Raw genomic sequence first — 27,271 nt, forward strand, 5'->3', positions numbered from 1 at the left:
TGGGCATTTGTATTTTTTCAGAAGTAGAGGTTTAGGAACTACAGGTGTGGATTATCATGGAGAAGCTTTTTCCTACTAAGTGCCTTTCTCTCATTGCTGAGCATGCTCCAGGCTATTTCCCTCAGTGACTTTGGTTTGAGCTCCCTAGATATTCATCTCAGAGGAATAATCAGATGTGGTTAGTCTGTTGTCGTGAAACACTCAGTGCAAAAAAGAATTGTGAATTTTTTTCGTGCTCAGGACTTTCTGGGACTGCTTTTTAAAGAGTTCTAAGGCTGACTTGAATGGAAAAGAAGTGGAAATAGAGGTCTCTGAAATAGTTGTTTTTGTCCCTGGTGGAACTCCTGGTTTAACCTATTCCATTTTATGGGGACCACTGCATTGCTTTGGTAATTTGGGGGGCTTAGAAGAGAGTTGAGTTCTGATGTAAACCTGGTTTGGTGTAAACTTGGCCTCAAACATTTACCAGAATCAAATCACAGGATATGAAGTTCTTTAATTCACATGTTTTCTTTCCCCATACCCTCATAGGCATTGTGCCGGGCAGAGGATGAAGAGGATATCCGTGCGGCCACCCAGGCCAAGGCTGAACAGGTGGCTGAGCTTGCAGAATTCAATGAGAATGATGGGTTTCCTGCTGGTGAGGGAGAGGAGGCTGGTCGACCTGGGGCTGAAGATGAGGAGATGTCCCGGGCTGAACAGGAAATTGCTGCCCTTGTGGAACAGGTCAGTGTTGGCTCCACTAGATCTCAGCCTCACCCTCATTCCTCTGGACTCTGTGACCCTTCTGTCTTCCCTGGTGAAAATAATCAAGGATGATGGGCGCTGGGCACCAGGTCCCTATGTTCATCACCACTGCTCTTCCCCATAGCTGACCCCCATTGAACGCTATGCCATGAAATTCCTGGAAGCCTCACTGGAGGAGGTGAGCCGAGAGGAGCTCAAGCAGGCAGAAGTGAGTATTTCGCGGGAGTGGGGATAGAAGTGAAAAGTGGCTGCTTTCCACCACTCCCCGCCCTGCTTGCCTCCCTCTGACCACTCCTTGGGCTCTGTTGTTGGTAGGAGCAAGTGGAAGCTGCCCGCAAGGACCTGGACCAAGCCAAGGAGGAGGTGTTCCGCCTACCCCAAGAGGAGGAGGAGGGGCCAGGGGCTGGGGATGAGGTTTCCTGTGGGACTGGTGGAGGCAGCCACCGGCGCAGTAAGAAGGCCAAGGCCCCTGAAAGGCCAGGGACTCGCGTCAGTGAGCGTCTTCGTGGAGCCCGGGCTGAGACTCAAGGGGCAAACCACACTCCTGTCACATCCACCCATCATACCCGCAGCACCTCCACACCCACCCGCTACAGCCCTGCCAGGGAGCGAGTTTCCCGGCCAGCACCTAGGCCTCGACCCACTCCAGCTCCAGCTCCTGCTGCAATTCCTGCCCCAATCCCTGTCCCAGTTTCTGCCCCGATCCCCACTTCAGCCCCAAATCCAGTAACCATGCTTCCTGTCCATATCTTGCCTTCTCCCCCTCTTCCACCTGCACAGATTCCACCCTCTTGTTCTTCTGCCTGTACCCCTCCTGCTGCTTGTACCCCTCCACCAGCTCATACTCCACCTCCAGCCCAAACTTCTCTCTTAACTCCTTCCTCCCCTCTCCTGCTTGGTCTGCCTTCTGTGCCCATTTCCCCACCAGTCACCAACCTCCCCTTGGGCTTGGGGCCTGAGGCAGAACTATGTGCACAAGCAGTGGCATCTACTGAGTCCCTGGAGCTGGCTGATAAGGCCAGCTCCGAGACTTCCCCAGTTACTCTTGTGCCCCCTAAGGATCTGTTACCAGTTGCTGTTGAGATCCTGCCTATGTCAGAGAAGAACCTTTCTCTCACCTCTTCTGCACCTAGCCCAACCCTGGCGGCTGGCAGCGTCCCCAACGGTCAAGAGCAGGAAGTGCCCGAGCCTGCAGAGGCGACCATTCTCTCAGTGCTGCCTGATGGTGAGGAGGTGCCCGCGTGTCTGAGTGAGAGCCATAGGCTGGAGCTCCCACCTTCAGCAGCATCTGATGAGCTACTTCAGGAGCCACTGGAGGCTGACAAGAACTCAGAAGAGCTGGTGGAGGCCCAGACCCCAACCTGTACCCCAGAGAAACCACAGGAACTTATTTCAGCTGAACAAGCTGAGGTCACAGCCCCATCAACCTCATCCTCAGCCACCTCCACACCTGAGGGTCCTTCGCCTGCCCGGCCCCCTCGGCGTCGTACCAGTGCCGATGTAGAAATTAGGGGTCAGGGGGCTGGTAGGCCAGGGCAGTCTCCAGGTCCCAAAGTGCTTCGCAAGCTGCCAGGACGGCTAGTGACTGTGGTAGAGGAAAAGGAACTGGTGCGGCGACGACGACAGCAGCGGGGAACTGCCAGCACCCTAGTGCCTGGAGTCTCTGAGACTGGTGCCAGCCCGGGAAGTCCGTCTGCCCGCAGCATGTCGGGGCCAGAATCCTCACCTCCCACCAGTGGTCCCTGTGAAGCTGCTCCCCCATCCACACTGCCCACCCCAACCCAGCAGCCCTTCATAGCTCGCCGTCGCATTGAGCTGGGGGTGACTGGTGGGGGCAGCCCAGAAAATGGAGAAGGGGCACTACTTGCCATCACCCCTCCTGCTGTGAAACGTCGGAGGGGGAGGCCCCCCAAGAAGAACAGGTCTCCAGCAGATGCTGGGCGAGGGGTGGATGAGGCACCTTCATCCACTTCTAAGGGAAAAACCAATGGGACTGACCCAGTCCCTGGGGCTGAGACCCTTATTGTTGCGGAGCCTGTGCTGGCACCCCAGCTTATTCCTGGGCCCCAGCCTCTTGGACCCCAGCCAATTCATAGACCCGAGCCCATCATCCTATCACCTGTGGAGAAAAGAAGGCGTGGGCGGCCCCCTAAGGCCCGAGATTTGCCCATTCCTGGGACCATTTCCTCTCCAGGGGATGGCAACCTAGAGAGCCGGACACAGCCACTCCCGCTACCACCACCCCTGCCACCACTCCCACCACTCCTAGCCTGTCCCACTGCTACTGTCGCCAACACTGTCACCACTCTCACCATTTCAACATCCCCACCCAAGCGGAAGCGGGGCCGACCTCCCAAGAATCCTCCATCACCTCGGCCCAGCCAGCTCCCTCTCTTGGACCGTGACAGTTCTTCTGGCCTCGAAAGCTATGGATTGGGGAAGCAGCGGCAACCCCAGGGCCAGGGGGAGAGTGAGGGTAGTTCCTCTGATGAGGATGGAAGCCGCCCCCTCACCCGCCTGGCCCGTTTACGGCTTGAAGCAGAGGGAATGCGGGGACGGAAGAGTGAAGGGTCCATGGTGGTGGCTGTAATTCAGGATGACCTGGATTTAGCAGATAGTGGGCCAGGCGGGTTAGAATTGACACCTCCTGTGGTCTCGTTAGCTCCAAAACTGCGCTCCACCCGGCTGCGTCCAGGGTCTCTAGTCCCCCCACTAGAGACTGAGAAGGTGCCTCGCAAACGGGCAGGGGCCTCAGTTGGCGGTGGTCCTGGGCTGGCAAAGCGGAGCCGCCTGCAACCTCCAAGTCCCCTGGGGCCTGAGGGTTCAGTAGAGGAGTCAGAGGCTGAAGCCTCAGGTGAGGAGGAGGAAGGGGACGGGACACCACGCCGCCGGCCTGGCCCCCGCCGGCTTGGTGGGGCCACCAACCAAGGGGACCAGCGCATCTTGCGCAGCAGTGCCCCTCCCCACTTGGCTGGCCCTGCCATTAGTCACAGAGGCCGCAAGGCCAAGACGTGAGTGGGCTGCCCCTCCACCTAGACTTTCCGCCATGGCCCCTCTCCCTCCACGACCAGGCCTGACTCTGTTAACCACTACTTGAAGTCTTTCGAGAGGGAGAAATTCTCCAGGGAGACAGGGGCCTTCTCCCTTCTTTCCACCAAAGTAGGGGGTAGGCAACCGGTTGTCATGGAAACGGGGCTTTTCACATATCCCCCTTCCCTTCCACCCCACATGGCTGGGCAGTGTTAAGGGTGGCAAGATAGTCTCTGTCCCCACCCCCTTGTACTTGATCCCCCAGCTATCTTTTACAGCCCCCCACCCTTAGGGGAAGGGGGAGGGGCTTCTCTCTACAATGAGTTTTCTTTTTCTTTTTTTTTCTTTTTTTTTTTTTAAGAAGAAAAAATAATAAACTTAGTTTCTGTATGAGCATCCGCGTAAGGAGGCTTCTGATTTTCTGGTCTGGTGGAGGGTTGGGTGGGAACTTGGGCATCGTTTTTCTCCTCTTGCTTGCTCTTTCCAAGACCTTAGTACCTGATCTCTAACCCAGAGTTACGTATCTTTGAGGCAGAAATCTCCACCCAAGAAGAGAAGAGAATGGCAAGTCTGATCTGGTAGGGTACCTTTCCCTGAAGTGTCAATTTTAAGTCCTTCAGACTCACATTTTTCTCTCCTCCCTTCTAGTCCCTTGGTTCCTGGACTTTCCTTCAGAGCTATCTGATGCCTCAGACTTTTTGTTGCTTTTAACCCTCTTTCTCAGGTGCTTTCACTCCCTTTCCAGAAGGCAGGCATCCTACATCCTGTTGCTCCATCCTTTGCCTTCCCTTGCTTTTCTCCATCTAGCCAAACTGGTTTGAGTCAGCCCCACCCCCTTCCGAGCTCCTGGGGCTCTTCAGATGGTGGCTGGCCACCCAACCCCACCCTTGGGCTTGGCTTGGAGCCCTGAGTCAGTTCCATCTCCACCCAAGCCAAATCAAACCTGAGGCTGGAGCCGAAACTCACAGTCCTTCAAGGCCTATAGCCAGGTAAGTCCCTGTTCATTTTTACATTGTCTCTGATCTCAGTTCCCTAGATCCTCTCCTTGTTTTTTCCCCCTGGTGACTGTATCTGTCTTTACCTCATCTGAGTTCTTTCCTCACATCCTTTCTCCTACAGCTTTGTGTGGCATATATCATTCTTTGGTTGTCTTGCCCCTTGTATTTCCCCTTTTGTAGCCTTTGTTACTTGTGTTCAGAGAACTGCAAATGGTTCCATTTTGTTTAGAATGTAGGGGAATAGAAATGAAGGTAGAAAAGTGGCTTGATGCCAGAGCTCTGAGAATTAGATGAGAAATGATTAAGTACAGCATCATTATGCCGGTTTCTGTGTGGGTTATGAGGTCATTTGGAGTCTAGAGTGTTAATTTGATTGTGTATAGCATGAGTTAAAATTGAGAGAGGAGGTGGCAGGGAGTCAACATAGAAAGGGAGACTGATTTGGGGAGGTGAGATCTTTCTAATGTTCAGTTTCTTCATCTATAAAAGCTTAGGTGAGTGGTTTTTCCCCTATCCCAAAACTGTTTTCATAGGAAATTGCTCCTTTGCTTGAAGTGGGGTACAGGGCCTAAGGTGCCATTCTCTGACCCCCTCCTTAATATTTGAGAGCAGCCTCTAAGGTACTTCAAGGAATTTTAGGGCCTTTTGAAAAACAGTTTAAAATCATTGACTTGGTTAGTCTCAGATTCCTAGTACTTCTTGGGATTCTGTTTTTCTCTACTGCTTCTCAGGGTGCCTCTGTCATTTTGTTTCTCCCCACTTGTCAAAACAGTAATACAGATAATGCTGTGTTCACACTAGCTTGCCTTTAAAGACTCGGAATCTTAGGCTGAGGAGAAAGGATTCCAGCTGCATGTTTCCTCTTGGTCTGTGAGTCACTTGGGGAATTCCCAGTGAGGCAACCTTTCTGAGAGTTGGTATAGGCCATGAGGATGTGATCAGAGAGGGGTAGAGTCTGAGCAAGGCAAACCAAGGGCTCAGTTGTTGGGCTTATAAGTGTCTTGACTGTATCGCCCACAGGTGATGGAGGACGAGGAAAAGGCAGTGGAGGTCTTGGTGAGCAACATGGAAGCTGCTCATTCTCCATCCCCCATTCGCTGCTGCTGGCTCCGCCTCCGCTACTTGGCAGCTACTAGCATTGTATGTGGCTGCTCTTGCCTGGGAGTCCTGGCCCTTGTGTTTGCCATCAAGGTGAGGAATGCAGTTCCTATGGGAGCAGGGGTGTGAGTGTATTAAGGCATTGGTTCTGTATACCTGATTTGTCTACATCGTTCAAACAATAAGTACTTATTAAAGCTTGGCTATGGCCCTGGTGCCAGAAATAAGAATAAGACATGGTTCCTGCAGTCAAAGGGCCAACAGCCTAATGAAAGAGATGACTGTGAAAATGGGTAATTGTTAACAAAAGGCAGCTCACCAGTACTTTAATAGAGGAAGCACAGGGTATTCTGGGAGCTAGGGAGGATATGTGTGTGCAGTTATATGTTTGTGTGTAGTAGAGTAGGTGACAGGAAAGGCATCGTAAGGGAGTGGCAAGAACGTAATCTTAAAAGATGAATGAGTAAGAGTGAAAGGGTGTTCCAGGTGAAGAGAGCACAGGCAACCTGGACCATTAGTTCAGCATGACTAAACCAGTGAGGAATAATAGTGAGAGATGAAGCTGGAGGGCCCAGATTCCCGAGAACCTCCAGTGCTGTGCTTAGGAGTTTCAGCTTTATTTAGGAAGTACTGGGGAGCCTTTCAAGGATTTTTGCAAAGGAGAACAGCATGGTCAAATTTGGGTTTCAGTAAAATCCACTCTCAGGGCCTACTACATAGAGGATGCATTGGAAGGGGCAAGACTCAGGGCAGCTGAGCAGTAATTAGACCACCCTGTAGAGTCCAGGAGAAGCTATGGGAGTTTTGAGAGGGCTTCACCACTTCAAAACATCTAACAGAGACTGCATACCTTTCGAAAGTCCACAAAGGCTAACTTAAACATCATACTGGAATTCCTTAACCTTAGTTATATTTTAACCAGAAGCTGTATTTTTATCATCGTAAGAATTTCTGGGTTTCCTTAGGGCAAAATCATTTAAAAAAAAATCCTTAATGGAAAAGGATGAGGCCCATTAGGCTAATGAGATATTAATTAGGTGTTGTTTGATTGGACATGAGTGAAATACTCCAAGATAGCTCACTATTTCTTGCCATGAATTCCAAATTCTGAATGAATCTGGGATGAATAGAAAAGGATGGGGAATAAAATGACTGAAAAATACTTTCCCATAAGTGATCTTGTGAGCTAACAACAGCCATCCTGTAAAGGAGGAAGAGCAGAGTGGGTACCTTACTTTGCAGATGAGATATGAGAGAGAAACTGGAAAGAGAGGTGGACGTTGTGGGTGTGAGGTTTTGAGCCATGACAAAGATGTAGGGTTGGAGTGGGGCCGTGGGCATTTGGGGAGCAGAAGCAGGGGGAGAACCTAACCAAAAACCTACCCCCACAGGCGGAAGAGCGGCATAAGGCAGGCCGGTTGGAGGAGGCAATGCACTGGGGGGCCCGGGCCCGGAGGTTCATCCTGGCCAGCTTTGCCACCTGGCTTGCTGTCCTTATCCTGGGCCCTGTGCTTCTATGGCTGCTCTCCTACGCCATCGCCCAGGCTGAGTGACCCTGGGTGGCCTCTGCTGAGAGTTAGCCGACACCTCCTGGATCCTGCAGTGCGACATTGCTAGGGTCCAGTGCCAACAGTGGTACTTCCTGGCTGGAAGGATGGTGCTTCTCTCAAAGGACTTTGGAAGAGCTCTTTAGCCCTTATAAAAGGAGGCAGCAGCTGAGACTGATGAGGGGAGGTCAGCCTGCTCTGTTCTTTCAGTGCTCACCATCCCCTATTCCCCACAACCTACCCCATCCTCGGGGCCTCCAGGAGGTGGGGTTGAAGACCAGGCCTGATTTTATTAGTATTTGTTTTGTAATAAAACTCTTTTTTTAGTGGTGAAATGCTCTTGTTTAATTTTTCTTCTTTTGCTTTTCCCTGGGCCCTTGGTGAGAGCCAGGCTAGACATCTGACTAATGGCAGAAGTCTGCATCTCCCCTTACCTAGGAGTTCCAAGAGGAGGAAAGGATTCCCCCCCCCCGCCTTTTTCCTTCTTCTGGAAGTTTCCCTTCTTGGAAACATCCAAGCTTCTCCCTTACATATCAACAGAGACCCTGAGGCCAGAGAGGAAGAGTCATAGCAGCAGCTACTGTTTATTGAGTACTTACTATGTTCCAGGCTGTGTTCTAAGCATTTTATATTTCTTCACTTCTTCAGGCCTCAAGATCACTCAATAGTAGGTACAATTGTTCTTATTTTATAGTTGAGGAAATAGGCACAGATTACCGAAGGTGACACAGCTAGTAAGTGGCAGAGCTGGAATTCAATCCAGACAGTTTAGTTCCAGAGTCAGAAGAGTAGTGAAAGGTTTGGATAACAGCAACCCTGTATGTGGAGGTTTGTATGATTATAATGAATCTTCATATCCTTTATCTTGAGCCTCATGATAATATTTTAAACATTTTTTAAATTTTTGTGAGGTGTATCACACATAAAGGAAAATAGCCAGAACAAATGCAAAGCTCAATAAATTAACACAAAGTAAACATCTGAAAAACCACTATTCAGTCAAGAAATTGAACATTGCCTGCACTCCAAATCCTCCTTTATACCCCTCCCACTCACTACTTCCTTTCTTCCCACAGGTATTTTCTTGTGTTACCCACAGGTATTCAGACTTCTAACAATGTAGTTTAGTTTTGCCTGCATTTGAACACTATATAAATGGAATCACATGTATTCATTGTGTGTCTTTTTTTTTTTTTTTTTTTACAATTTTGAAATCCCAATCTATCCCTTCCCACCCTCCACCCCCCTGGATTCATTGTGTGTCTTGCTTCTTTTACTTAACATTGTGAGATACATCAATATTTGATGTAGCCATAGTTTTCATTTACTGTATAGTATTCCATTATATGACTATATTACAATGTACCCATTTTCTGTTAGTGGACTTTTGCAATGTTCCTGTTTTGGGATATTACGAATCATGCTGCTTTGGACATTCTAGTACATGTCTCCTGGAGTACATGTGGTCTGGGATGGAGTTTTTGGGTTACTTTACCATAATGCAGAGATCAGCAGAGCACCTAAAGAAATTAGAGATGTTGCACACTGAAGAGAGATTAAAGGGGAAGGAGAGGCACATGATGATCTTCAGTGTTTCAAAGTGCTGCAGGAAGGAAAAGTGAAGAGAACCCATCATTGGTCCCAGAGGTTAGAATTACAACAATGTGTACAAGACATACATACAGTAGTGGTTCTGAACCTTGGCTTCACAGTGGAACCTCCTGGAGCCTTAAAAAGCCTGAGCCTTACCCCCCAGAAATCCTGATTTAATTGGTGTGAGGATAACTCATTTTAGATAGATTTTCTACAAAAACTTTTTTAAAGCTAATATTTTATTAATTAGCAGTTTCAGTTTACTAGAAGAGAATATCCCATCCCCTCAAAACTGATTATATTAGCTCTTGCTATTTTTTAACTCTACTTTGAAAAAATTTCAAATCTATAGAACAGTAGAATAGTACAGCAAACTCGTGTACTCCACCTAGATTTATAGTCTAACATTTCACCACATTTGCTTTTTTATCTTTCTAAATATATAATCTAACCATTTGAGGGTAAGTTGAATGCCCTTCATCTCTAAAGACTTCATAATCTATCTCCTAAGAACAAGGGTATTCTCTCGCATAACTACAGTATAACTATTTAATTCAGAGACGTTAACATCAATACAATATTATATTCTATATATATTTTGTGTGGTGGGGGGGAGGTAATTAGGTTTGTTTATTTATTTATTTTTTAAGGAGGTACTGGGGACTGAACCCAGGACCCTCATGCATGCTAAGCATGCTCTCTACCACTTGAGCTGTAGCCTACCCCTACAATATTATATTCTAATACATAGTTCATATTCAAACTTGCCAGTTGTCCCAATAATGTCCTTTATAGCAAATTCTGCTTTAGGGTCCAGTGTAGGAACACTCATTATATTTAATTTGTTGTATCTCTTTAGTCTTCAACATTTTTTTAACGTGTGCCAAATACTGTATCTTATTACATGTAATATTTTCATACACTCTAATGAGGTAGGTAGTATAATCCCATTTTATAGCTTTTACATTTCAAAAGTTTCAAGAAGCATATCCAGTGTCTCATAATAAGCAGCAGGGGTTGCATTCAAACCTAGGTTGGTTGGTTGGTTTAATAATACAAAGCACATGTTCTTCACAGTTGACTCTCTTCATTATTACCCTGCTTTTTCAAATAATTCTCCCCTCAAGACTTGGTTTTCTCATTTATAAAATGGGCTCAGTAACCACAGCGCCTTTCATTGAAACCCCCAGGAAGGCAAAAGGATTTAAATTTTTTAGGAACTTCCCAGGGATCTGTAGGGTTAGAGGTGATTATCACTGAAATGTGGTGCTTTGTACTTAGAAAATGTCAGGAGGTGTTTGTAAGGATGAGTTCAGGCCATAGTCTTCAACTTTTAGTAGGTCCTCATCCATTCTTTTTTTTTTTGTCTTTCATGGCGTTTTGAGGTGAGGCCAGTTTGTAGAATATCTCTCAATTTGAGTTCTTATGGTTGGATTCAGATTATGCATTTTTGACAGAAATATTACATAAGTTGTATGTCCTCAATACATCACATCAAGAGGCATATGCAAATTTGTCCTTTTATTGGTAACATTGGCAACTTAGTTTTAAGGTAGTATCTGTCAGATTTCTGCAAGGCAAAGATACCTTTTTTCCTTTATAATAAAAAAAAAGTCATCTGTATAAATATCCTGTTCCCCAGCAAGTATTCACCAATAATTTTAATGCCGATTTTGCCCAAGTCAATTATTGTGAGGCTTACAAAATGTTGATGTTTTAACTTTATCATTCTTTCTACATTTATTACTTGGCATTCTACTATAAAGATGGTCTTTTTCTCCATTTATTTACAATTTTTAGTGTCAGTATGGTCTCAGATTATTTTTGAATTCAGTTTGTTATATCCATTACTGTCATTAGTCTTCTTAAGTTGTTTTGCTGAGGTACAATTTACCTACAGTAAAGTATACAGATCTTAAGTGTGCTGATGATGAATATTTTTACATGAACACCTGTGTAATCACCACCTAGATGAACAGAACATCTCTGACATCAGAAGACTCCCTCATGGCCTTCTCAGTCTCATTATTTGTTTTGTCTCTGACTTAAACCTGGTTCATGTGTCTAAGTCTCCATCTTTTTCACTTTCTGGCACACATTACTCTAGGCTCATCTTGTACTTTATCTGTTCCAGCCTGGGAATTGGCCATTTCTCTCAAGGAGCCCTGGTTCCTGATTCCTCTTGTTGAGGACGTTACTTTGAAGTCAGTATCTAGACACTAGCTGTGCTCATTCTACTGGGATATTATTGCTTTTAGGCCCTTTCAGAGGTTAAAGCTAGAAAATATCTAGTTTCATCTGTTTAAAATTTATTCTTAAAATCATAACTCTAATTTCAATCAATCATAAGTTTCTTCCTCTCCTTTTCCCATTCCAAATTTCGTATTTTCACAGTAAGAACCTTGGCTGTGAACTACATCAATATGTTTATTGCTTTGCTCAATTTCAAATTAATCCCATTGTATTACCAAACAAGCCTTCTAAGTAAAGTTCAAGATTTCTTTGCAATTATTTTGTCTTTAGATTGGTGATATAAAGTCAAAGTACTCCATTAAAAAGTTACCTGGATTCGTTTTTCCCCTTTTATATGGATGGTTGCGATTCCAAAGTGACATTTCTAAGACAATTGTTAGATTAAATGAATTCATTCTATGCCTCATTCGCTGGAACATAGCCTCCACAAGGGTAAGGGCTTTTTTCTTTTTTCATTGCTGTTGGTGTAACGCTTAGACGCTCAACAAATATTTGTTGAATGAGTAAGTGAATGCCAGGGTTGAACTGTGCACTGAGAAGATTTATGAAGTAGGTCGCTCCTGCCAGAATCGCACAACCTGATAGGCTAGAACAGAATGTGACACTCCTCAAGGCTTTTGGAAGGGGATGGTGGAAGATCGGGAAAATGTGTAACCCTAGATGGTGAGCACTTGGGCTCTGGAGGTATTCAAAATTCGGAGCAGCCATCGGACGAAAAAGCCTCTTCTGGCTGACCGGCTGTGGCTCGTCCAAAATCGCACCAAGTGGCCAAGTCCGGCTCCAAGCTGCGTGCTCCGAATGTTTTAAGGGCTGGAGTCTGCCCCTCAAGGCAGGACTTTTGGACCAGGATGCCAATACTTTTAAAAGCCGAGTTCAGATAAAGATTCTGGGAGACCGCGGGGCCACGCGCAAGTCCGAGAGTCGGAGACGCAGCGAGTATCGCGTCCCAGCAACTCGGCAGTCAAGCTTCCTGGTAAACCTAACTTCCGGGTCCCTTTTCAGGCCTCCAATCCCACTGGTTAACAAGCTCCGCCGTCTTCTGGCCCCAGCAGATTCCGTGCTCTGATTGGCCGTACCTGAAGCCCCGCCCTAACGACGCAACCCTAGGTAGCTCCGAGCTCCAACTCCGGCTCCAGCCTCAGGAATCTCGGCTTCCTATTGGACTACCAGTTTCCAATCGGAAGGGTTCTTGAACCTGAGTCTTTGGGTGGCGCTGGCCATTGGGGGACAAAATGGGGGCGAGCCCTGAGGTCGCCGCCTGCACCGCCTAGGGATAAGTAAGGAACTAGAAGCGAACCCCACAACAGAGCAAGCCTCCCGTCGAGTCTGGCTTCTGTCCCCGCCTCCGCAGGTCAGCCAGCGCGAGACTCCGCGCCCCCTCCCAGCGGCCGCCCAAGTGCGCCTGCGCAGCAACAGCTGTCCGCCCGAGTGCCCCTTCCCTTCTTCCTCCGCACCCTTTCCCTTCCCCTCCCCCGCCCCCTTTCCCTGCCTTGCCACCCGATCCCGACCCCTAAGGCCCTTTCGTGGGGTCTCCCCTGCCCCGATCCTTCCCCCACCCCGTCCCCATTCCCCAGGATCCTGGCTCCCCAGCAGCAAGGGCTGCGCCTCCGCGAGCCGCGATGTGCGTCTTCTCAGAGCCTGTGGACCTCCCTGCCCTCACTGCCCTCGGTTTCCTCCACACAGGCCCCCAGCTCCTTCAGAATGACGCTAGACGTCGGGCCAGAGGATGAGCTACCCGACTGGGCTGCGGCCAAGGAGTTTTACCAGAAGTACGACCCTAAGGACGTCATTGGCAGGTGAGGCCATGGACAGGAGAAAGGAGGTAGAGAGATGTCAAGTCCGAGCCAGGATACACAATTCCCTCAGAGGGCTGGAGAGTTCTAAATGGGAAGGTCAGTGGTGAGTGGAGGAACATTTGGTGACTAGACTCATTCTGGGTCAACCTCCATTTTTTCACAAATTCATTCATTTGTGTGTTCAACATAGTTGAAGCATCTACTGTATGCCAGACACAAAGGTAAACACGGAGAGAGTAGAAGAGATGTTTATGCCCTGGAGGTACTCCAAGTGAAGTGACTGAAAGAGACACATAAACATTCAAAACATTCAGGCTGTGTAAAAAGTGCTGTGGAGTCTCAGAAAACCACAGCTTCCCAGAAGGGATGATATTTGGGTCTTGAAGGATAAGTAGGAGTTCAGCATGCAGCAAACAGAAGGAGGGCCTCACCTGCAGAGGCAGTGACAGATACACTTATTCATCAAGGTTTCCTAAGCACGTGCAACGCGGTAGGTGCACTGTGCTAGGCACCGGAGATGTAAGACCCCTTGTAAGACCTTACAAAGGGGCCTCTTCTCCCAGAGTTTATGTTCTAGTGGTAGAGAGAGACAATAAACATGAAAACAACTTTAAGTTCAATGTAAGTGCTAGAGAGAAAATAAATAGGGTCATGGAACAAGAGTAATTAATAGAGCTGTGATTTGGAGGATGAGAATGAACAGGTTATGAGCCGAGGCAAGATAAATTCTGGGCAGAAGGAACAGCAAGTGCAAAGGCTCAAAACAGGAAGGGGCCTATTCAAGCAACAGATAGATCTTAGTGGCTAAAATGTGGTAAGAGTGGGAAAAGGTGGAGAAACTTAACTTGGAGAGGTAACTAGAGGTTGGATTACGTAGAGCCTTGGGCTATGATAAGGAATTTAAATTTTATTCTAGTGTCACTGGTGGTTTCAAACAGATTAGTAACAAGATCTGATTTACATTTCTGTAATTTGGGGCTTAGGAACTTAACCTTTCTGTACCTCAGTTTCTCCATTGTAAATGGGGAATAAAAATAGATCCTGCCTTGTAGGTTGCTGTGAGGATGGAAGGAGTTAATGTGATACTCTTAGAACACTTCCTGGCACATAGTAAGTGCTCAGTACAGATATGTTATTACGTTTTAAAAAGATCATTCTGGCTCTTATGTAGAGAATGGATAGGAGAAGGGCAAAAATGGAAGCAGAGACCAGCTAGGAAGCTATTGATTCATTCAGGCTAGAGATGGTGATGGTTTAGACTAGGGTGATAGTAGTAGAGTTGGAGAGAAGTAGAAAGACTTAGGTGATGGTTTAAAGGGAGACCTGATGCAGTTTCCTGAAGGATTGGATATGGACCACGAGGGAAAGGAAAACAAGAATAACTTCTGAGGTTTGGATGTGAATGCTTGACTACCATTTACTGAAATGAAGACAACTGAAGAGGATCGGACTTGGGGAGGGGTGATCAAGTCAAGAGTTCCATTTTGGAAATGTTAAATTTGAAATAATCCAACTGGAGTTGTCAAGTGGCACATGTGTCTGGAACTCAAGGGAGAGAGCTGGGCTCGAGCTATAAATTTGGGAGGCATCAGCATACAGACAGTAGCTGGCCAGAGAAATGTCGAGAAGTGAAGAAGCCTAGGTGCAGCCCCTGGGGGATGTCACCATTAAGGATTAGGAAAGGACAAGCCAGCAAGGGAGACTAAAGAGATGCCATCTGTGAGTTAGAAGGAAAACACAAGAAAAATATGCTTCTGGAAGGTTGGCAGGGTCTGCTGTGACACATGCTGCTAAGACCAGGATTTCTGGTGGAGGTGTCACCGTGAGATTTGTTCAGACTCCTTTTAGATATCACATGGAGAGGTCAAACAGGCTGCTGGAGTACTCAGTCATTAAAAAGTAATAAAATAATGCCATTTGCAGCAACATGGGTGAACCTGGAGATTGCATCTAAGTGAAGTAAGCCAGAAAGAGAAAAAAATTACCATATGATATCACTTATATGTGGAATCTGAAAAAAAGGCAAATGGGCTTATTTACAAAACAGAAACAGACTCACAGACATGAAAAACAAACTTACGGTTACCAGCAGGGTAAGGGAGTTGGAAGGGATAAATTGAGAGTTCTAGATTTGCAGATACTAACTAATATATATATCTATATATATATATATATAGATATAATAGATAAACAGCAAGTTTATATTGTATAGCACAGGGAACTATATTCAATATCTTGTAGTAACCTCTAATGAAAAAGAATATGAAAATGAATATATGTATGTGTATGTATGAATGAACTATTATGCTGTACACCAGAAATTGATACAACATTGTAAACTGACTATAGTTCAATTTAAAAAAAAAAAAAAAGGCCTTTGGAGTCAGGAATTCTGGAGGAAAATCAAGGCTTGAGACAGTATAGCAGGAGTCATTTTCACATAGTTGTTATTTAAAGCCCCTGGGACTGGTGGAGGTCACAGAGGGGAGAGAGTACTTGGAAAAGAGAGCTGAGATCCAAGTCCTGAGACGCTGCAGGGTTTCAGGACCAGGTGCGGGAGGATGCACTGAGGCTAGGAAGAGCCCTTAGGGGAAAACAGTAGTTCCACTGCCAAGGGCACAGAAGGACCTGTTTAAAGAAGGAAGATCAGAGGGTAGGGACCTTTTCATCTCATTCTAAGATTACTATGGTAACATCACCCCTTGTCTCTCTCTTCTATCTTTTCCCTCTTCCTTTTCCTGCACAATAAATTACCTGTACACGGGAACTAAATTACTTTTTCCACAGTACCAGTTTCTTCATATATAAAGGCCTGAAGCTTCAAAGGAGCTTGGCATATTCTGGACATTGGTGATAAGTTATAAGTCACTGAAACAAACATTGAATAGCATGGTTATAGCCAGAGGTAAGGTGAAAAGAGACTGAGAAGTTGATGAAGGCCTTGAATGACAGATGAAGGAATTGGGATTTGATTTTTATTTTGTAGGTAATAGGGAAGCAATATGGAAAGAAAACAAGAATTTTGAGTGCATTCCTGAGGTAGCTATAAAGTTGAAAGTATTAGGGATCATTTAGAAAGAGGACAGTTGCTCTAGGGGTACTGCTGAGGAATGAGGGGCACTTAGAACTTAGTGGAGAATTTAAACCTGGAAGTTTTTAAGCAGCAAATGACATTGGGGCTGTTTTAAGAAGCTGATCCTTGAAGCAGTGTGGCAGATGGGTTGCAGTGGTTGCAATTAGCATCAGGGAGATAAGTTAGGAGGCTGTCATGGTTGTGGGGGTGGAGTCCTAGGAGACAGATTTGAAAGATGCAAAGAATGGACTGGACTGGTTGGGTGTGGTAGGTTGTGAAGGAGAGGGAGAAGCCAAGAATGGTACCAGGGTTTCTAGTTCAAGAGTCTGATTGAATGGCATTGCTGTTAATTGAGATTAAAAAACTTAGGAACTAGTGTGAGGGGATGATGAAGTGTTCAGTGGTCATGATGAAAGTGAGATGTCTCTAGGACTCTCAGAAAGCGATTCATTCAGTAAGACATGTTGGCCCGACACTTAAGAGAGAGATCTGGGCATGAATGTTGAAGTTTTAGAGGTGGATAAGATTACTGAAGGAGAGTGTATATAGCCTGAGAACAGGGCCAGGGGTGGGATCCTGGGGAAGTTTTAACATTTAAGGAGTGTGCGGAGAATAAGGTAGGAGGGTGTTATCAGTAGGAAGAATTTGGACTTTGAACCGGAAGACCTGGGATTCCCATGTAGATAGTCATGATACAGGGTAGGAAGGCTTAATTAAGAGGGAGTGCTCCTTGCGGGGAGGGTACAGCTCAGTGGTAGAGCGTGCGCTTAGCATGCACAAGGTCTTGGGTTCAAGCCCCAGTACTTCCATTAAAAAAAAACTAAATGAATAAATAAACCTAATTACCTTCCCCTCACCCACACCCCCCAAAAAAACCCAAGAGGGAGTGCTCTTACAGGTAGAGTGCTATAGGATACCAGAGAAGCGAGTGGCCCCTTCCTCCTGGAGAATAAATAGAATTGTAGAGGTAGCATATACTCTGGGGCTTAAAGCAGGGATTCTTGGCTGGTTGGCTTCAGAGGGTCTTTGAGCCCCCTGAAATTGTACAACTGTTGTGTGTATGTGGCAGAGTTCTCCAGCTTTCAACAGATTCTCAGAGGTTCATTAAAAGATGAGTAATAATTAGACCTTGGGCCTCAGACTGAGATGCCCTTAGTAGTTGGGCAGGAAATTAAAACTGTGAAATGGCCAAGAGTAAGACAGGTAGTGAGTGTTGTGGCAACTGGAAGTGTTCTTGTCCCAGCTAAGATATGTGAATTCAGATTTGTAAAGAAGAATGCACTGACTGAAACAGAACACATCTCTGGGCTGTGTTTAGCTGGAGAGTCAATAGTTTGCATCCATTGATGGACCCAGAGACATGGGTGACAGGCATTCCTAGCAAAGGAGTTACATAGAGGCATGGAGGCCATGGGAGCACAGCACTGAGGTTATGTGAAGGGCTGCCAGGGAACCAGCATGCAGAATGTGGTGTGAGGTCAGATCCTGGAGAGATTTGCACCTTAACCTGAGGGACTTGTAGGGTCATATGGAGTTGGTGACAGAGCCCAAGCAAGGAAATTCCTACCTAGGACTTTGTCTTTACAACACCAAATGGGCTTTCCTGTGTCTACCTTATTAACGCCTTTCAACATCCCTTCAAGATTTTATTGGCCACATTTCAGAGCTGATGAGGTAGAAGCCCAGAGACCTTATGTCAGTGGGTCACTTTAGGTTAATTACTGGCAAATTTTGGGCCTAAACCAAGATCTACCACTCAACTTTGGTCTTCTGGTCAATGGCCCAATATTTGAGGTATAATACCTTCACTTGAGGTATTATAGGGGAACTTTGGGATTTGGATGGGGTAATCAAGGAAGTGTGGGTAAAATCTGGAGAGAGCCTTAGGTCATTTCTTTCTACTTTCTCCTTGTGGGGTCCCAGGGCAAGAGGCAGGTTCTGGGGCTCAGTGGAGCCATGAGGCTTCCTCCATGGGGAGGCTTACCCATGGAGGGAATGGCAGAGGCTGGATTCGAACCCAGGACCCCTGCCTGCCTGCCCTGTGAGTTTTGTGTTGCACTTGCTAGGTGCCCAGGTTGCTTGCTGAGGCTACTCTGAAGCTCAGGTAGGCTGGGGTGAGCTGCTTGGGGGGTCGCCTTGTTGTCCAGCTGGGTCTTCAGAGTCTGGCACAGTGAATCTGAGGCTGCTGAAGTTCCACTCTGCGTGGAGATGTGAGAGCAGGAGGCCCTGACTCATGCATTGTTTGACTCTGGCAGAGGAGTGAGCTCTGTGGTCCGCCGTTGCGTTCATCGAGCTACTGGCCAAGAGTTTGCAGTGAAGATCATGGAGGTGACAGCTGAGCGGCTGAGTCCTGAGCAGCTGGAGGAGGTGCGAGAAGCCACGCGGCGAGAGACACACATCCTTCGCCAGGTCGCCGGCCACCCCCACATCAGTGAGGCTGCATTCCCCCACTCCTGTTAGCCAACACCCACCTCCTGCTGGCCCTGCCCACAGCCCACTTCCCCAGCGCTGCCTCCACGCCTCTGCTCCCTTCCTCCTGGCTCCGCTGCACCTCAAAGCAGCCTTTGGACGCCTATGGCCTCCTTTGGTTCTCCTTCCTTCCCAGTAACAACCCACTGCTGCCTCAGGGTGGAAAAGGCCCTTCAATATGCATCTGCTCCTTTCCATCTCTGTCTCTCTGCCTTTCTACCTCTTTCCCCAGTCACTCTCATCGATTCCTACGAGTCTTCCAGCTTCATGTTCCTGGTGTTTGACCTGTGAGTATCTCCCTGCCCCAATCAAGAAGCTATCTCCTCACCTCCACGCATGGCCCCAGCCTTACAGCACAGTGGGCTGAAGACCGCCCTGCTCACACCTTCCTCTGCTCCAGCTCAGGCCGGCCTGCCAGCCCGTGGCTCTGGCCCCTCTCTCTAGGCGCCCTGATTGAGGCAAGTTCTTCAAGAGTCCTAGTGACCAGCTAAATACAAAGGGTCTTCATGAGACCCTGTTTTAAGAGGAGAGTGTTCATCCATGAGCTGACCACGTATCAACAGACTCTCACTCACCAGCCTCCCGTTGTTTACCAGACTCCACTGGAGTCTGTCTCTGCCCATCAGCTCTTTTTCTGTAATGCAGACCAGTTGCAAGGGTACTTCAAAACACAATGGTTTGGATAAATGTTTAAGAGAGGCCAGTAGGAGAAATGTACAGTCTTTATACAGAAATAACCCTCTGTGAAAGGCAGAAGGGAGGGAGGAAGTGTCTGTTACACCATCACACAATTTGGCAGAACCTGATGTGTTCTTTATTTCAAGGATTGACAGTTGCAATTATAACCTCAGTTTTCAAAGACAAGATAAAATAAGCAAAATTCAAAATAAAGCTGTATTCAACTTCCTTGCTACTGTTAACTGTGAAATTTTGGTCCGTGGTCTAAGTAGATTCACTTCAAAACACCTTTTTTGAGGGTAGTAATTCTCAGATAAGGACTTCCTGTAAATGTTTATCACAAGGCACTTATTCTTGCTAAAATAGCCCCCTCTTTGCACAATGCAGGTATTTCAACCTACAACCCATCGGGCCAAACTGCCCCTGACATCTAGTCCACTCTTGGAGTGCACTGTCTTGAGACCCTTTTGTCTGTCTACAGAGGGCTCTCTCTTTACTGGTCTGCTCCGTGGTATTTTCTGTGAACTCTGGCTTGTTTTCTCAGCTGCCACTGTGAGGTGTACCCATCTCCCTTCTGTCCCTTAGGATGCGGAAGGGAGAGCTGTTTGACTACCTCACAGAGAAGGTGGCCCTCTCAGAGAAGGAAACCAGGTAATGCCTGAGCCTGCAGCCCTGGGGGGTGAGCAGGGAGTGGGGTGGGGCAGGGAGAGGCAGAGGAGACTGTGCCTCCCCCAGGTCCATCATGAGGTCTCTGCTGGAAGCAGTGAGCTTTCTCCACGCCAACCACATTGTGCACCGAGACCTGAAGCCCGAGAATATTCTCCTAGATGACAATATGCAGATCCGAGTTTCAGATTTTGGGTTCTCCTGCCACTTGGAACCTGGCGAGAAGCTTCGAGGTGAGGGGACCCAGTGCCCTAAGAGGCTTGGGAGGGAAGGAAACCCATCCCTGGCGCTGGTTGGCTGGGTCTGAGAACCGAATTCCAAGTACCAAGGAAAGGAGAGTCAGTGAGCACTTGACAGGTAACCCTCCGGGTGCAAAACCTTGTGTGCAAGTCAGAGTGGGCTACCTGACCTGGGGAGGATGGAGACAGACAAGTGAGCAGATGGTGGCACACAGCAGGCAAGGGGCTGTGCCGGGGAAGCCAAGAAGGAACACTGTAGGGACCTACAGAAAGAGGGCTCGGGACCTAGGCCTTGGGAGGCTGGGCCTGTCATAGGACAGAAAAGAGGATCCAGAGGATAGCAGGGCTTAGCTTCCCCTTTGGGGTCTGGTGGAGACAGGACCAGTGTGCTGCCTAGGTGCTATGGGGAGCCTTATGTGGCCAGATAGCGCTGCTTACCTGGTGCCCTGGGTCTCAGGTTCACCCAGTGTTAACATATTTGTTGTGACAGACATTTCTAGTGCCAGAAGAAAACTAAACAAAGTTCAGCTGTGGGACTCCTCAAAGCCTGTAATATGCTTTCTCTCCTTCAATGGCTCCGTACTGGACTTAGTAATAGCTGACATTTACTGGGCCCTTCTGTGCAGTAGGCACCACCCTGAGTCTCTACACAGCGTGTTTCTCAACAGCTCTTTGAAGTAGATAGTATTTGTGTCTCTGTTTTATAAACGAGCTTAATGAGGTGAGGTGACTTGCCCAGGGTCATGCAGCTGGGATTTGAACTTGGGCAGTCTGACTCCAGAGCTCACGCTCTTCATCTCTGGACTTTCACATCTTACAGATCCTGTGCTTTATTTCCCTTTTGGCTTCCACAGACACTGCCCCATTCTACACCATCTTTGCCCCTGCCCACTCCACCCTCTCCCTTGGCTTTGGTAATTCACGTTTTACTTTAAAGCTCCAGGTCAGGTTAGATTCTGCTTTTTGTTCTTATTTCTCCTCTCTTTGTGACACATGTCTTACTCTGTTATTTGTTTGCTTTTTCTGGTAGATGGTGACTTGGTAAGGGCACATTAGATTTACCACTGTGTCTAGTATGGTGCTTGGCACATGGTAGGCATTCAGTAAATATTTGGTGTATGAATGAATTTCCCAAGAAAGTTATTTTCAATTCATGCCTATTAAGATCTGGAAGTGTGCCATGGATCACAGTTTAGAAGTTGCTGGGATGGAAGAATTGGTGCCTGAAGAGATATAAGAAACTAAATATATAGATTTAGATCAAGTCATGAAGGGCTCTGTGTTGCAGGAGTCTAGATTTGATCCTGAGGCCATGATGGGAAGCCAGGGAAGGGTTTTAAACAAAGGACTTGGTAAAATAGCTCCTTTCCTACTCATTTCCCTTGGTTGAATGGTGGTTCCACTAACCACAGTAGAGATGATAGGAGGAGAAATAGATTCAGGCAGAAAGGAATGCTGAAAAGATTTAAGGTTTGTTTTCCATGTATGTGTGTAAAAATGTGGTAATAAGTTGCATGAGGAGTAGGTTGGGCTTGGCTAGAGGGTTGGAGGAGCCAAATGATACAGTTGGATAGGACCTTGTAGTGAATCCAAAAATCAGGTTTTCCCAGGAAGGCCACCAGCCTTGGTGGGTACTTGAATTGTTCAGCAGGGCTAGGATCTAATACTGAGACTTGGCAGAGGGCAGGCAGGAGCAGAATGGGAACACTTGTGGCCCTGGTGGTGTTGAGGCTCCAGCAGAGGTCTGGTGTTAAGGGCCCGTCAAGGGGACTGGTGACATTCCATCAATCTCAGCCCTCTCTCCCCAGAGTTGTGTGGGACCCCAGGGTATCTGGCACCAGAGATCCTTAAGTGCTCCATGGATGAAACCCACCCAGGCTACGGCAAGGAGGTCGATCTGTGAGTTTCTGGTCCCCCCATCCCCTTTGTGTAATGTCCTTCAACACATTTGCCCATCACCTAGTCCTTCTGACCCTGATCTCTTTCCCAGCTGGGCCTGTGGGGTGATCTTGTTCACACTCCTGGCTGGCTCACCACCATTTTGGCACCGACGCCAGATCCTGATGTTACGCATGATCACGGAGGGCCAGTACCAGTTCAGTTCACCTGAGTGGGATGACCGTTCCGACACTGTGAAAGACCTGGTGAGCTGGGGCTGTGAGGGGGCTAGGAGGGAGGCCCCAGAGCCGCCCTTCATGCTCTGGGGTTTCCCCTAGATCTCAAGGCTGCTGCAGGTAGATCCTGAGAAGCGCATGACTGCGGAGCAAGCCCTCCAGCACCCATTCTTTGAGCGCTGTCAAGGCAGCCAACCGTGGAACCTCACCCCCCGCCAGCGGTTCCGGGTAAGCCTGAGAGTGTCAGGGTCTGGACCTGCTCCCCTGTCCCACGATTCTTTGTGGTGGGTGCTGCAGTAGCGCTCACACGACTCCCCTTCCCAGGTGGCAGTGTGGACAGTGCTGGCTGCTGGACGAGTGGCCTTAAGCATGCACCGAGTACGGCCGCTGACCAAGAGTGCACTGTTGAGGGACCCTTATGCGCTGCGGCCAGTGCGCCGCCTCATCGACAGCTGTGCCTTCCGGCTCTATGGACACTGGGTGAAGAAGGGCGAGCAGCAGAACCGGGCGGCCCTCTTCCAGCACCGGCCCCCTGGGCCTTTGCCCATGATGGGCCCTGAAGAGGAGGGGGACTCAGCTACTATTGCTGAGGACGAGACCATGCTGGTGCTGGGCTAGCACTTCAGCCCTGAGGAATCCCAAAGCAGAACCCTCCAGGAGGAGGATTTTTATCATTCCAGCCGCTCTGGGCTCTGACCTTGGGCCTCCATGCCTGGCCAGGCCCAGCCCGGATCACAATATCAGAGAGACCAACCCTGTACACCGTCCCCAGCTGGCCAGGGCTTTGAGATCAGAGCTGAGGTGGGAGAGAGCCACCCAGAGTGCCACACCTGGCCTTGTCGGTGCTGCCTGTGCCACGTCCGCAATAAAATCTGCTGCACACCAGGGAAGGCTAGTGCCCTGTATCTGGTGTCTTGCTTCATCAGGGAAGCCCAGAAGGTGCTCCGGAGTTGGGGGGTAGGGAGTGCTGCTATGGCCCAGGCCTTTATTGGGGAAAACGCTGGGGGTCACTTGGTCTTGTTCTTGCCTTTGCCTGGAGGGAGCTGGAGGGGCCGCTCGAGTGCGGTCAGCTTGCTGCTGAGCTTTTCCTCACTGGCCCTGAGCTTCTCCTCTATCAGTTGTTGGAGCTGCTGCAGCTCCTTGTTCATCTGGGTCTTGATGTAGGCTCGGAGGACGGAGACCTGGCCTGCAGGGGCAGGGAAGAGGGGGCGGGTCAGGAGAGATGCTGTCTGGGGCTGAGGGATTGCCCCCAGCGGGGCAAACACAACCACCAGGGTGCCCCCGGGGGCCACACGGGTGGCCGTGTTGCTTCAGGAAATGTCAGCCAGCCCTTGTGTGAGAGAGAGATGGACAGAGTGACTAGGCTGGACTCTGGGTTGCTACTTAGTAGGTGGGTGACCTTAAGCAGATGATTTCACCTTCCCAGGCCTCAGCTTCCTCCTATAAAAGATGTGGATAGTGATAGCACCTAGCAGCGAGGGTTGAGAAGATTAAATGGGTTAAGAGATTTTAAATGCTTAACACAGGGCCTGCCTGGCACACAGTATTGCCAAACGTGCTGGCTAGTCATTGATTTTATAATCCTTTTCTGGAGCTCCTGTTTCACCCCCAGCAGTTGGGCTTTTATCCGTTTGCCATCTTGGACTTCTGCATCAGAAATCATTTGGAGAAAGGACACCATGACCAAAACAAAAGGTCTGCAGCCCTGATGTGATCTAAACCCTTCATTTTAAACCTGCCCAAAATCACAGGGGACCCTAACCCCTCCAGGTCCTCACTTGGCTCTTGCTCTGGCTGGACCACCGTTTCAGGTTCCTCCTTCTGTGGGGTGACTGCCTGCTTCTCCACCTCTTCACCCTCTTCTTTCTCTGCAAGCCACAAGCAAGAAGATGGCTTCAGCCCTGGCCCCAGTCCCAGTGTAGTCCAGCCCTAGCCCCACCATTCTTCCTAACCTGTCTCATCCTCTGGCCAGAGCTTGGGTGGCTGTAGCCCCATGTAGGTCAAAGATAGGTCCAGCCGCACCTGGGAAGAGGGAGGAAGAGGGCATCTGAGAGGACATCTGCACTGAGGGGAAGGGGGAGATGAGGGGTGGCCTCTTGCAGCCCATGGCTCAGTACCTGCGGTGTGAAGACATATTTGTAGAGCTTGAAGTGGCGGAAGTAGGTGTTGACCACATAATCCGCCAGGGCCAGCAGCTGTTCCTCCTTAAAAAGGTTGATACTGAAGGGGGGTCGCTGTGGGGATGACTGGGAATTAGAGGACTGACCACCACCTGAAGCCCTCAGTTTTTCTCCAAGTGCCCAGCAATCCAGGAGCGGGAAGAGCCCACTGTAGCCTTCAGAGGAGATGAGGGTGATGAGTGTGAGAGAGGGCAGGAGACTGGGCTAGACCTTATCTGGGGAAGAGTGAAGATCCTATTCCAGGGGAACTGACCCTGACTCCATGGCAAAAAAGAACACTGGTGAAGTAGCGGTAACATTCCTCCACGTTGCCCAAGGGGGTTGCTGTGAGGGAAAGTAAGATGTGACAGTGAGTCCTCTCTCTGATAATCGTTCATTTTATTCACTCAACAGCTTCTTACTGAGCATGAGCTTTAGATGTAGACAGATGTAGGTAACAAATACAGAGTACCCATGAGGCAATGTTCTAGGCACTGAACAAGACAAGGTCCTGCCCTGAAGAAGCTTATATTCTAGTGGAAGTGACATGTAATAAACCAAGAAATACATGATTTTAGCTCTTGTTAAATATCCTGTAGGCAATCAGTTCCAGGAACAAAGCAGGAGCTATTGAGCACTGTGCATATATTTACATATATTACATGTAGTATTTCTCAGAACAGTTTGATGACAGCACTATGTCCTCTTGTTATAGATAAGGAAATAGAGCATTTGAAAGGTGAAATAACTTGTGCATGATAGTATTGCTAGTAGTAACAGAACAAAGATTTCAAGTGGTAATCATACTTTTACTTCCCCTGGTCACTTGTGCCAGCCTCCTCCTCTCCCCTGGACTCAAACCCTCGGGTAGCCTCCTCCTCTTACCGATACAGGCCTTGTGAAGATCTTGGAGCAGGGCACAAGCTGTTGATGTCTGCTCCAGTGAGAAGCCCTGCTGGCGGCAGAAGATGAGTACATGGGAGAAGAGGTCCAGTGTGATAGCATCCCGCAGGCTCTGCTCAGGACAGGTCAGCCCCAACAGCTCGGCCAGCACCCTTGGAAGAGAGAGAGGAAGGAATGAGTGACAACATAAGCTTCCCTTCACCACCCCACACTAGTGCACAACTTGCTTTGGAGCCAGGCATTCCTCGTGCCTTCCCAGCCCACCCCTCTCAGCCTTCCCCAAGAGCTAGCTCTTTTTCCCCTCCCTGCGTCCCCCTCCCCCATACTCCCTCATCTCCTCAACGTTGGCTGTCTTCTCCAGCCTGTGCATGGAATGGATGTTCAGGTACTTCCTGTCATAGGAAAAGAGGGGAAAAAGGTGTTGGTGGCCATTATGCATCAGTCTTGTAACTGAGCTATGATGGCCAGAGCATAGGACTAGGAACCAAAAGACCTGACTTAGAGGTTTGGCCCTTCCACTAACTTACTGTGTAGCCTTAGGCAAATCACTTCCCTCTCTGGGCCTCATTTTCTCCATCTGTAAATAAGGGGTATGGCCTCAACGATCCCTTATGCTCTTCTTCATTTATAAAGCCTGGGGTTAGGAAATGTGAGTTCTTGTCTCTGCCACTCCCTTGTTCTATGACCTTGGGCAAATTCCCCCCTGTGAGCCTCAGTGTCCCCACTTATACAACGCACCACAGAGGCTGTAATAACACATTTACATCCTCAATCTTTGGCTCCATCTTTCTCACACTCTTTCTTTGGACTGGGGCAGCAGGAGACCTGGCTTATGGTCATCTTGGGTAATTGCATCTCTGGGCCTCAGTCTCCTCATTTGTAAAATGGGGATGTTCTCACTGTTTGATAGGTTTGCTGGGGAAGCACTAAAAGAAAATACAAGTGTGGAGGTTAACTTCCCGCCAAAGCTCTTTACACTCACCATATGCAGATCCGGGGGTGGGGCAGCGGCGGCTGCAGAGAGAAATAGGATTTGGCAAGGCACAGCTGTGTTGTTTCTGGTCCCTAACTCTTGGCCCGTCGCGAATCTCTGACGGGCCTAAGAATGCACTAACTTGCCATCTCATCTTAAAGACTACGTACAAGCAATGTCGGCAGGCTAGGCTTCAGCGGTCCCTAAGTACTATTAATGAGCATACTAACAAGCGAGGTAACACACCCCTGCATCTTCACCAAGGCAGCCCAGGAAGCGTCTTGAACGTTAGTAAACATAACGACGGGTGGCGCCCTGCTGGGGAGCCCTGTCATAAACATTCACGAGCGGACCACTCTGTCGTCCTCACCGGGAACAAGTTTGCTGCAGGATCTTCATCTGCGTCCACCGAGGCCACGGTCCCCAACTCGGTCCGCACACTCGTTCGCATCCGCATGGCCGAGTCATCCAATGAGCAGAGGTCTTTCTCGGGTTCTCGCCGCAGTTCGGAGTGCTGTTCAATCTCCGACTGCATTTTCAGCCCCTGGAGTTGGATGGACTTCTGGCGGATCATCTTGTCGCTCCTCTGTGCCGCAGGTCACCGCAGGTTCGGCCCTGCCTCGGTTCTGGGACAGCCGCTTCTCGGACAGCGACTGCCAAGGCCTGGCCCTCTGTCGACGCTTCAGCCAATCTACGCTGCAGAGGTCGGGTGTAGCCAATCCGCTGGAGGCGTCTCCCTCCGTCTCAACGGTGACCGTTGCTAAGGGGGCTCTTGGAGGAGGGGAGAAAGCGTAAGGCGCTTGCCACTCAGTGAGAAGAGAATGCGCATGCGTAATAAGATGCGAGCCCCGCCCCCGTGGTTTCTTCGAATTTGCTAATCCGAGGCAGGCGCTGTCTTTAGGACTCGGGAGTGGAAGTGTGTTGTCGGTTACCAT

General features: G+C 48.5%; 4 protein-coding genes across 8 annotated transcripts in view; 3 read left to right on the forward strand and 1 right to left on the reverse strand.

Moving 5' to 3' along the window:
• Positions 1-4,173, forward strand: part of SRCAP (Snf2 related CREBBP activator protein) — a 30,287-nt gene extending 26,114 nt beyond the window's left edge. For all 4 annotated transcript variants that reach the window (XM_031432883.2, XM_031432881.2, XM_064478561.1 and 1 more), the window contains 3 exons: positions 532-726; positions 872-955; positions 1,063-4,173. In XM_031432883.2, coding sequence (XP_031288743.2) covers positions 532-726; positions 872-955; positions 1,063-3,762 — 2,979 coding nt within the window. In that variant the 3' untranslated portion in view covers positions 3,763-4,173. The remainder of the gene's footprint in view (positions 1-531; positions 727-871; positions 956-1,062) is intronic.
• A 43-nt stretch (positions 4,174-4,216) lies between these two features.
• TMEM265 (transmembrane protein 265) lies at positions 4,217-7,755 on the forward strand. Its single transcript, XM_031432888.2, has 3 exons — positions 4,217-4,766; positions 5,796-5,966; positions 7,265-7,755. The coding sequence occupies exons 2-3, from the start codon at positions 5,799-5,801 to the stop codon at positions 7,424-7,426; spliced, it is 330 nt and encodes a 109-aa protein (XP_031288748.1). The 5' UTR covers positions 4,217-4,766; positions 5,796-5,798; the 3' UTR covers positions 7,427-7,755.
• Positions 7,756-12,431: 4,676 nt separating this feature from the next.
• Positions 12,432-23,191, forward strand: PHKG2 (phosphorylase kinase catalytic subunit gamma 2). 2 transcript variants are annotated; one of them, XM_010996147.3, is made up of 10 exons: positions 12,436-12,617; positions 12,950-13,062; positions 18,391-18,566; positions 18,837-18,891; positions 19,868-19,933; positions 20,018-20,181; positions 21,996-22,086; positions 22,178-22,331; positions 22,404-22,529; positions 22,626-23,191. In XM_010996147.3, the coding sequence occupies exons 2-10, from the start codon at positions 12,968-12,970 to the stop codon at positions 22,917-22,919; spliced, it is 1,221 nt and encodes a 406-aa protein (XP_010994449.1). In that variant the 5' UTR covers positions 12,436-12,617; positions 12,950-12,967; the 3' UTR covers positions 22,920-23,191. The 2 variants fall into 2 exon arrangements, with proteins under 2 accessions (XP_064334633.1, XP_010994449.1); XM_064478563.1 differs by lacking the exon at positions 18,837-18,891 and having other exon boundaries at positions 12,432-12,617; positions 20,047-20,181.
• Positions 22,692-27,264, reverse strand: CFAP119 (cilia and flagella associated protein 119). The gene is made up of 9 exons (XM_010996148.3): positions 26,707-27,264; positions 26,346-26,377; positions 25,690-25,755; positions 25,346-25,515; positions 24,735-24,805; positions 24,419-24,535; positions 24,254-24,323; positions 24,080-24,169; positions 22,692-23,487 (listed from the first exon to the last, which is right to left on the reverse strand). Exons 1-9 carry the CDS (start codon positions 26,908-26,910, stop codon positions 23,309-23,311), a joined length of 999 nt encoding a protein of 332 aa, XP_010994450.1. The 5' UTR covers positions 26,911-27,264; the 3' UTR covers positions 22,692-23,308.
• Between the last annotated feature and the right edge of the window lie 7 nt (positions 27,265-27,271).

The sequence above is a fragment of the Camelus dromedarius genome, chromosome 24, assembly GCF_036321535.1.
Source record: "Camelus dromedarius isolate mCamDro1 chromosome 24, mCamDro1.pat, whole genome shotgun sequence".
In the NCBI taxonomy this organism is placed as follows: Eukaryota; Metazoa; Chordata; class Mammalia; order Artiodactyla; family Camelidae; genus Camelus; species Camelus dromedarius.